The 10,206-nt window shown below is 44.2% G+C and overlaps 1 protein-coding gene across 2 annotated transcripts; it reads left to right on the forward strand.

Moving 5' to 3' along the window:
• The first annotated feature begins 1,627 nt into the window (after nucleotides 1–1,627).
• Nucleotides 1,628–5,998, forward strand: LOC123112582 (proteasome subunit alpha type-3). 2 transcript variants are annotated; one of them, XM_044533615.1, is made up of 11 exons: nucleotides 1,628–1,805; nucleotides 2,593–2,739; nucleotides 2,822–2,861; nucleotides 2,943–3,026; nucleotides 3,206–3,279; nucleotides 3,354–3,440; nucleotides 3,530–3,614; nucleotides 3,767–3,813; nucleotides 5,098–5,163; nucleotides 5,486–5,576; nucleotides 5,674–5,998. In XM_044533615.1, exons 2-11 carry the CDS (start codon nucleotides 2,636–2,638, stop codon nucleotides 5,743–5,745), a joined length of 750 nt encoding a protein of 249 aa, XP_044389550.1. In that variant the 5' UTR covers nucleotides 1,628–1,805; nucleotides 2,593–2,635; the 3' UTR covers nucleotides 5,746–5,998. The 2 variants fall into 2 exon arrangements, with proteins under 2 accessions (XP_044389550.1, XP_044389549.1); XM_044533614.1 differs by lacking the exon at nucleotides 1,628–1,805 and having other exon boundaries at nucleotides 2,593–2,861.
• The last annotated feature ends 4,208 nt before the right edge of the window (nucleotides 5,999–10,206 follow it).

The following is a 10,206-nucleotide window of genomic DNA, read 5'->3' on the forward strand; positions in this document are numbered from 1 at the left end:
CTCGCCTTGTAGATCATGTATCTTTACTCGTGAATTTCCTACTCAGGGTGGCTCTGACTCCCCTTTTTTGTCCTCATGAAAAGATCTTCTACAACTTGACTGAGAGCTTTGCCGAGATTTTGAAATTGAGAAACTCTTTCTTCTATCATCCTTGTACTGCAACATAAGTCCCCCGCGTGTTGCATCTATGATTAGGTATAAACATGATCACTTTTTAAAAAGTCCCCCATGTATTGCAGCTCTTCTTTTTAGGAAAAAAAACGTGGCCGCTTTTTTTAAGTCCCCGCGTGTTGCACTAGTTCGACGACTTGGGGAAGAAGGGCAAACCCTATTCGGCGCCGCAGACGCCGGTTAAGGGCAATTTTCCTAACCGGCGCGTGCAACCATGTTAGGTGGGCTGGCCCATTTATCTGTTTTAATTTGTATTTTTTTCAGTTTCCAAAAACACAAAAGAAGTGCGTGCGAGGTGAGTAGAACAGGTGACCTCCTGTTTCGAGGCGCAATGCACTAACCACCCCGCCACACGACCTCGTATGATCCTGTTCATCTTTCTCATTCTTTTATGACTTCTACTTTTTCTTTCCTTTTTTTCTTCTTCCTGGTTCAACAAACTTTTTCTGCGAAACTGATGAACCTTTTTCTAAAAGTTGATGAATAGTTTTTCAAATTTTGATGATCTTTTTTTCAAATTTGATGAACTTTTTTCAAATCAATGAACTTTTTTCAAATTCGATTAACTTTTTCTCAAAATCATTGATCTTTGCTTCAAATTTAATGAATTTTTTCTCAAAATCATTGATTTTTGCTTCAAATTTAATGAACTTTTTCTCAAAATCTTTGATTTTTGTTTCAAATTTGATGAACTTTTTTTCAAAATCTTTGAACAATTTTCAAATTTGATGAACTTTTTCTCAAATTGGTGAACTTTATTTCAATGTCAATGAACTCTTTTTCAAATTGAAACTTTATTTAAATTTGTGAACGTTTTTCCTAATTCGATGAACTTTTTTTGAAATCGATGAACTTTTTGTCAAAAAATCGATGATTTTTTTAAAGTTGATGAGTTTTTTTCAAATTCGATGAACTTTTTCCAAATTCTAGGTTTTAGTTTCGATGAACTATTTTCAAATTCACAAACTTTTTCCATTTTTGTGAACTTTTTTCGATTGGCACAAACCTTTTTCAAAATTTTGATTTCTTTCAATTCATGGTTTTTGTGAATGCTTTTTCAAATTTATGTTTTCTTTATTCAAATAATTAATAGCTGATATGTAATACTACTATATGTTTAATTTTTGTACTAAAAGAAGGGTCGAATAGTGTTATTTCCTATAATCTAAGAAACAACAAAGTGAGCTTGTCCAAGTGGGTTAACGTGCGTGGCATTCAAATTGTCGGCGAGAGTTCGTTTCCTAATCCAGCTGAATAAACCTGGAGTTTTTTCCTTCGCGTTTTACCTTTCAGCAGTTTGCTGGGCCGGCCGGCTGCGCGTCGCGCGCGAGCCAGCGCCTACAGCGCTGAATAGGAGCTCCAGCGGGGGACTCTCAGAAAAAAAAAAGAGTTGCTCCGGCGGGTTGAAGCGCCTCTCCCAGGCTGGCTGGATGGGCCTGGCCCATTTGATGCAGGGTGGAACGGGCTTGCCTCTTCCCAGGTTCGAGTTCGACACGAAGGCCTCCGCGAAGACAAGTAGCTTCGTGCCCGTCCGGTCCCTGCGCCTACCTCAAACCACACTCCCCACCTTCTTGCGCCACAAGCCGGAGCAGACGATCCGCCGTCGACGCGACCTCCTCCGCCCGCCGGGATCGGTAAGCACCCCCGTTCGCTCCCTTATCCATACCCCCGTCTCTTCGCGCTCCGGCCGGCCGGGCGCATCGCTGCCCCCGCCGCCGCCGTCGCGCCCGTACTTGATTTAGGCGAGATCCGAAATCCGATCGAACCCTCCCCCTCCCCCTCGAGATGGCGTCGCCGGATCTCCGTAGTCGTCTCTGGCCTCCTTCCACGTAGCAGGTTTTCTTCGTCGTCCTCCGCTCCGCTGGACTGGCGTGGAGCTGGAGGATCCCCGGACCCTAGTCGATTTCTCTTCTCGGGGGCCACCTAACCTAAATATTGTTTTTACTGGGACGGATGCTACCACAGTTTGTCGCGAAATAGCTCGCTGTACGGTGGAAACTTTGGCGTTCGACTGAGTCCCTTGTCCCCTAGATGCTGGGTCTGCTCCTGGAGTTAGTGAAAACCTGCATCTCTAGTGTTGCGTGGAAATCACATCTTGGTGCCAAGTGTAATAAACCAAAGCAAATTCCAGGTTTCCCCGTAGGCAGGTAGCTTCATTCGCAAATCTGTAACATGCACCTTCTGATACCATGTCCTATGTACAAATTGTTTTACAATACGATGTTCACCAGGTGTCTTGCAACCCGTCAAAATGCCTTGCAGTCTGAATAATGCCCGCAATCTTGTTACTCCCTCCTATCCATATTACTTGCCGCTGCTTTAGTACAAGTAATATGGATCGGAGGGAGTACATAATGCTAGCTTGTACTGCTTATTCTTAAATATCATTCTTGTTTTTCAGGATTTTAATTTTTTTTCCAGGAGACGACTATATAGACGGTCTAGGGGTTGAAGCAACTTAACAATGAGTAGCATAGGAACTGGGTATGATCTGTCCGTCACCACTTTCTCCCCGGACGGACGTGTCTTCCAGGTCGAGTATGCTGGCAAGGCCGTCGACAACAGCGGGTTTGATATACTTCTTTCCACTATTTTCTTGGCCTTTTCTAGCTGCCCAACTTCATACTGAAATTTGGATATTTCTCTGTAGGACGATCGTTGGGATCAAATGCAAAGATGGAATTGTCCTTGTAAGTGATTATTGCTGGATATACTTTTGCCCAGATGTGGTGCTTTTTTGTGTGATAACCTTTTAAAATGTTGGTCTGTAGGGTGTGGAGAAGCTGATAACATCAAAGATGATACTTGCTGGGTCGAACCGGAGACTTCATTCCGTGCACCGAAACTCTGGCTTGGTAATTCGTCTTCCTTTTTATACATTTAGGGTGGTCTGTCTCTGAAAGTCCTAAGGTTGATATGTGAGTGAGTCATGTATTCTGCAGTGTTCTCTGTCATGTCATTTTTTATTACCATTCTTGTTCTTGTAACGACTTCCATTTGGTAAATATAAGTTAATCCGAGTTCTCATTTTCAGGCTGTGGCTGGGTTAGCAGCAGACGGTAGGCAGATAGTCTCAAGAGCAAAGTCAGAAGCAGCCAATTATGAAAAGTGAGAATTATTAGACTTTTGATTTCCATCCAAATTCTTTTTATAGAATTGTAACTTTAAGTTGTATCCACCAGGGTATACGGAGAACCCATGCCTGTAAAGGAATTAGCTGATCGTGTTGCTAGCTATGTTCATCTGTGTACACTCTACTGGTGGCTCAGGTAAGGCAGACAACATGTTCTTGTTCAAGAAGGTTGTTGCCCTAAACATTTTACATGATAGTTTGATACAATTTAAACTCCTGTCTCAGGCCTTTTGGCTGTGGAGTTATTCTTGGAGGCTATGATAGGGATGGGCCACAGCTCTACATGATCGAACCTTCAGGCCTCTCCTATGTGAGTTCTCAATCTAACACCTGGTAGTTCTTCCATTTTTACAGTGACCAGACAACTTTGTTTACATGGAGTCATGGATTAAGATGTGCAGTGTTCTTTTAACAGCATTAGATCCAGTTGGAATTTATGACTCACTGATTGAATTTTTACAGAAATATTTTGGTGCTGCTCTGGGTAAAGGAAGACAAGCTGCAAAAACGTAAGCCAATTAATTGTTCATTAGTTTCTCATTGAATGATTTATGCAGTGCCCAATTTCTGTTTTGTTGCGAACTGCTAGAACTCCTAAAGCGCGGCACATTCATCAAACATTAATTTAATAGTCCTGTAAAAACCATTTTAATTGTTCAAAGTAGACCCATTTAGAACATGCGGAGTAAGGATGCTATTTATGTTCCAAATTCTGAATGATCATCCGCATTTAGAGTTTGTGCTGGTAGTTGCTTAGCCATTTCATACTCAATGGGTGAAAAACGCTTATTTCATACTACCTCCGTTCCTAAATATAAGTCCTTCTAGAGATTTCAAATGGACTACCACATACGGATGTATATAGACATATTTTAGAGTGTAGATTCACTCATTTTGCTCCGTATGTAGTCACTTGTTGAAATATCTAGAAAGACAAACATTTAGGAACGGAGGGAGTATGTTAGATTTGCCACTACCAGAACACAGCTAAGGTGGTGTTTTGTTGTTCCTTGCCACAGTTTGCTACATATATGAGTTAGGCAAGTTTGACTCTGATAAGCTTGTGTTTTTTCTTTACCAAATTTTGGCACGCCACATTTTCTTAAAACTGCTCCCCACATGCCATGACACCAGATACATTTTTTGAGAAAACTTGCCACACCTGTTATGCACAATTTGCTTACCAAAAAAGTGGTTGTGTCTTGCCACACACCTGGCGCAAAGTTTAGTAAAACAAATAAAATATGCATAAAACTAACCTAACAGGCCCCCAGTTTAGCATTTTGATAAATAACCGCTTCTTTACAGCTATAACAGTAATATTTTATGATAACTGGTAAGTGTAATTCTTTGAATTGACTAGCTTCCGCAGTGCAGAACCACAATGCCCAAAACTGGCCATTAATGCCAACGGACTAGATTATGGACGAGCATCATTTACATAGTTTAAACACATTGACCATTATTTCTTTGTCCTTTTATCGGTCTTTTCTGAGGTTTGGTTTTCAGGGAAAGAGTTTTAAATTAGCAAAACTTAACCCGTATCTACTTCTCCCCTTGTAACTTTTGTAGTCAGTAATCCATGTAGTTTCTGATACATTATCACATTGAGAGCTTTATTTTATGAAGAACTTGTGCCATTCAAAATGTTGAAGAATGCTCCCTTTAATTATTAGCAGCTGCTGTCAAATGTATCTACCCAGAATACTTATGATGATGTCTACTATGTATTTCTATTGGTCATAAAAGATGGTTCTGCATTCTGATGCGTCTATCTTAATGTTGTTCTACAGGGAGATTGAGAAATTGAAGCTTTCTGAGCTAACCTGCAGGGAAGGCATCGTTGAGGTTGCCAAGATGTATGTCCTAAATCTTTTGCCATATTTATCACTGGAATTTTTCTGTACTTAATGTCTAAAAAGCTTGTTTTGCAATATTTATCACCGCTGTATTTGCTGAAGCCTGAAGATGGCCAGTAGTTGGGAGTACTATTTAACAGTTATGGATATTCTCTCAAAAGAAACAACATGGTAGTTTAGTCATAGGAGGCATTCTTGTTCATACTTGTTTTTAATGTTGCTATCCTTTGGTGTCATGATTTATTTTTACAAGCAGTAGTTTTGGTTGCAATACTGTATGTAAGTTGGTGTACTCAAAATGATAACCTTCCTCTGCATGCAGAATTTATGGTGTACACGACGAAGCGAAAGACAAATCTTTTGAGCTGGAACTGAGCTGGGTATGTGAGGAATCTAACCGTCAGCACGAGAAGGTAATAAACGACCACTTATGGATGGACGGAATTTCACAGCCACCCGAGTCAGAGTCGACTTTGCTGAATTCCTTACTAACTTGCCATGTACACACAGGTTCCGAGTGATCTTCTGGAGCAGGCCAAGGCAGCAGCTCAGGCAGCGTTGGAAGAGATGGATGCTGACTGAGAAGAGACCCTGGTCCCGTTTGCTTTCGCGTGTGGTGTAATAGAGATACAGGACCAGTTGACGAATTTCATTTCAGTTCCAAAAACTAGCTCAGGTTGTTGTTGCTTCCGATTCCATCCCGGTCGAGGTAGCAAGCAGTCTGTCGTGTTGTTTGGGTGGGGTTCTAGCGAATTGAATCGTATTAAGCTTGCTGTGTTGGTCGCACTTAATCTTCTATTGAATCCTGAATGACCTGAAAATCTGTCTTGATTTATCTGCTACTTCGTTGCCATTACTCCAACCTTGAGGCTTGTGGAATGCGAGAAAATGGACATAGAACATGTGTTTACCTGAATTTTTTGATTCAACCTGAGATTAATGATTCAATTATTCATGCAGCTCATTTCCCGTATAAAAGCAAGATTTTGAGACGTACTGCGTTTGCATTGCATTAAGCAGTCTCTCTAGTAGATCCCTAAAACTTAAATTTGAGGAGCAAAAGTGATATCTGGGCAAAAGAGCCAACTAGCACATCCCTTAACCCAAAACTTACCCCTTTGCTCTCTCGTGCCAAAAGAGCCAACTAGCACATCCCATAAACCCAAAACTTCCCCTTTGCCCATAGTTTTGCTGCTTTTGGTGGAAGGAACAAGTTCCAGATTTCTTTTTTGAAAGATCCAGCGTCATACTGGCATTTCATTGATAAGCAGGAAGCAATGGAGAAAGATACAAAGGGCGAGGTGCAGGTCCTAGGACCAGTTTTGTTACAACACTATAACCTCGAAAACAAATGTTGGCCTAAACTTTCATGGTTGATCCCAAAAGGGTCGCTCCAGATGAATTGCTCCTGCTTGACGTCAAAGCTCGATGGCATGTTCAATGGCCTTGATGATGTCCTGCGCTGAAGCTGTCTTTCCTTTGAACACACACCTATTCCTTTCTTGCCAGATTTCCCAGCAAGTTAACAGCATGGTGGCGTTGCTGGCCCTTTGTTGTGCTGGCCGGGTATTTGCAGCCATCCGTTGGAGTATGGCAATGGCGCTTTCATCTTGCACCTGTTGCCGTGGGTGCAAGCGCCGACACCCACGTCTTGCGGCTACCTTCTCCCACACCTCCCGGGCTAGTGGGTAGCTCCAGAAGAGGTGGTGCGCTGTCTCCAGGTTGCGTACACAGAGCGGGCAGAAATAGCAGTTCGGCCAACCACACCTTTGTAGCCTGTCACAAGTCCATAGACGGTTTTTCAGTAGGAGCCAGGAGAAGATCTTAATGCATCCAGGAACCTTTGCTTCCCAAATCAACTTGTGCCAATCAGCTAGTAATCTGCCCTGGAATTGCACGGCGTAAGCCGAGCTTGCCGAGTATTGTCCCCTAGCCTCTAGATTCCACCTAATCTGGTCAGTACTCCCTTCTGTTAGCACTGTCGGCGCGATCTTGCGGTGCAGCCTGACAAATTCTGGTAGCAGAGGTTGTAGGTTTCTGTGCCGCAAGTCTTTTATCCAAGTATCATGTGTGAGAGCCTCGCGCACCGTCCTGTTTTTCCGGTTGGAGTGCGAGTAGAGGAGAGGGAAGGAACTGGCCAGGGTGCACGGCCCGCACCAAGGGGAGTGCCAGAAGAGTGCCTTCGCGCCATCTCTGATGGTGACTGTGGTCGCCGCTGTGAAAAGGGCTTTGTCGATGCTGCTGCATGGTGGCTCCATGCCGACCCAGGGCCGCTCAGGGTCCGTCCAGGCTATCCAGAGCCATCGTAATCTAAGGGCGCGGCTGAAACGCTCGAGATCGAGGATCCCCAGTCCTCCATGTGATGTAGGAGTGCACACCGCGGACCAGTTAACCTTGCAGCTACCGCCTGTGATCGCCTCGTCTTGCTTCCAAAGGAACCTACGCCGGCATCTGTTGATCTCCCTGAGTAGCTTCTTTGGCACTTTGAGAACAGTTAGAGCAAAGGTAGGCATAGCGCTGAGGACACATCGGACCAGTACTCGCCTACTAGCTATCGGCAGGAGTTTTCCTTTCCAACCCGCAAGTCGAGCTTTGGTCCTGTCAATGATGAATTGTAGGTTTTCCAGTCGTAGCCTAGCTAGTGTCAGCGGCAAGCCTAAATAAGTGGTCGGGAATTGCCCCTCTGCCCCTCCAAAATTTTGCAACACATACCTTAGGTCTATATTCTCACATCTAATGGGTAAGGCCATTGACTTTGATGGGTTGATGTGTGATCCGGAGGCAGCGCCAAAATCCCGCAGGATTTCCATGAGTGCATCTATCTCTTCCCTCACAGGATTTATGAAGATGACGGCGTCGTCGGCGTATAGACTAATCCTAAGCTTTAGCTCCCGCCCTGGTAGTGGTGCGATGATCTGCTGCGCAGTGCAGCGTGTCGATCGCTAGGATGAAGATGAAGGGCGACAAGGGGTCGCCTTGCCGAAGGCCTCGCCGGTGTCGGATATTTTTTCCTGGTACTCCGTTGAGGAGGAAGGACGACGAGGAGGAGGACAGCAGCAAGGATATCCAATCTCTCCATCGCGCGCTAAAACCCCATTTTTGCAGCATCTCTAGGATGTACTCCCAAGACACATTATCGAAGGCCTTGGGATGTCTAACTTAAGAAGCAGAGCTGGTGTTTTCCGTCTATGTAAGGCCTTGATGCAGTTTTGAACATATAGGAAGCTATCGTGGATGCATTTTGTCCGAAGAAATGCCGACTGTGCTGGTGAGATGAGCGTGTGGATCACGTTGGCCAGCCTGAGGGACATAACTTTGGAGATCAACTTTGCTATGGAATGTATGAGGCTGATTGGCCGGTAGTCGTTAATAGACGCTGCTCCGTCCTTTTTGGGCAGTAATGCAACCACCGCAGTGTTCAGGGCTCTAAAGTAACTACCTACTAGGTTGTAGAACTGGTTGAACGCTGCCATGATATCATTTTTGATTGTTGCCCAGCATGATCTGAAGAAGAGGCCAGAGAAGCCGTCCGGGCCCGGCGCACGATCCGCCGGTGATGCCTTGATAGCATGCCGATTGTGCTGTGCAAGTTTAGGGCGTATTCGGAGTGCAGGGATGGAAAACAATGGAATAGAAAACTTTGTAGGAATATGATTTGCTTGACTAGTGGAAACTTTGAAATGCGAAATAAAGGAACGCAGAATTTTCCTGTGTTCGGCGCGAAGTAGTAGAAGCGAAGGAACGAAGGACAAAGGCTAGTGCATGCAGCCTTCCTTCAACGAGATGAAAATATTTTTTTATTCAGCCAGACATGCGAGCTACCTGAGTCTAGCTTGATTCGCATGCGTGTAAACATTCTTTTATTCGCCTAGCTGACGCCCTGCATCGGGCTTCCGCCCAAACATTGGGTTCCAGTGGATTTTCTGATTCCCGTGAAAAGTACAGGGCAGGTACACTTTCCTATGAAACCAGCAATGAGTGATCCTTTGAACCGAACGCATCATAATTTATTTTTTCAGAGGAAAGCAAAGCCTGCAAAATTTCCTGCATAGTTCCTGCAAACCGAACATAGCCTTAAGGTTTGGAATAGATATTCCAGTTCAAAAAAAAACTTTTCCTTTGCTATCTCTCACAAATTTAAATTTAGTATGTGGCTGCCCAGCGCTGCCCGATGACTGGCAAAACGGGTAGGTGGTCCCTTGTCGGACCCTTGGAAGCCTACGCTAGCGCCGGAGATCCATTGGTGGCCACGATTTGATGGCGCAACCACCAAAAGGGCGACAAGGGCAACCTCTGCACCGCCCAAGGCCAGGTACGTGATGGATTCAGACGCTTCAACTTGCGACGACGACATGCTCGAGGAGATGCTCGAAGTGCCCCCTCTTTTTCATTTAATTGGTTGCATTTGCTTAGTATTGTGATGCATCATTCGATATTGATTGCTAGGCTCTTCCTTTACTTTTGTAGTGAACAAATGAACAATTATGCCCAAGCTCTCATGGATGAATTGGATTCAAGCATCACACACTCAGGCTCTATGACATTGTTGAAAGGGCATGTAGCCCCTAAGTGTGGTTTTGGTAATTAATGACAATCTCTGTGGACTAATGTTTTCACTAAGATATATTTAAAGATATTCTACATAGATGGTGTACATCAAGGATATTAGATGGAATGAAGGATGAAGTCCATATGTATGAAGATATGTTTGCTCTAAGCTTTGGTATTAATTGACAATTCCTATGGAGCATCAAGTGCATTGAATCCTATATGAAGAAATGTTCCATAGTGATGCATGAAGCATGTTGGATTTATGTGGGAAGAATGCCATCAAAACATTCAAAGAAGTCCTCATGGTATCCCACTCTGGATACCCTGTGCACACGGGCCTCCTGACCCCCGTGCGCACGGGGTCGAGTGTCAACTCTCTGGATACCCCGTGTGTGCACAGGTCCCTAACCCCCGGGCACACGGGGCTAGGTTTTGGTACTTGAGGGTCCATATCTAGTGAGGTTTCAAGTTGGTCTTTGGGGATTTACGTTG

The sequence above is a fragment of the Triticum aestivum genome, chromosome 5B (genome assembly GCF_018294505.1).
Source record: "Triticum aestivum cultivar Chinese Spring chromosome 5B, IWGSC CS RefSeq v2.1, whole genome shotgun sequence".
NCBI classification, from domain to species: Eukaryota; Viridiplantae; Streptophyta; class Magnoliopsida; order Poales; family Poaceae; genus Triticum; species Triticum aestivum.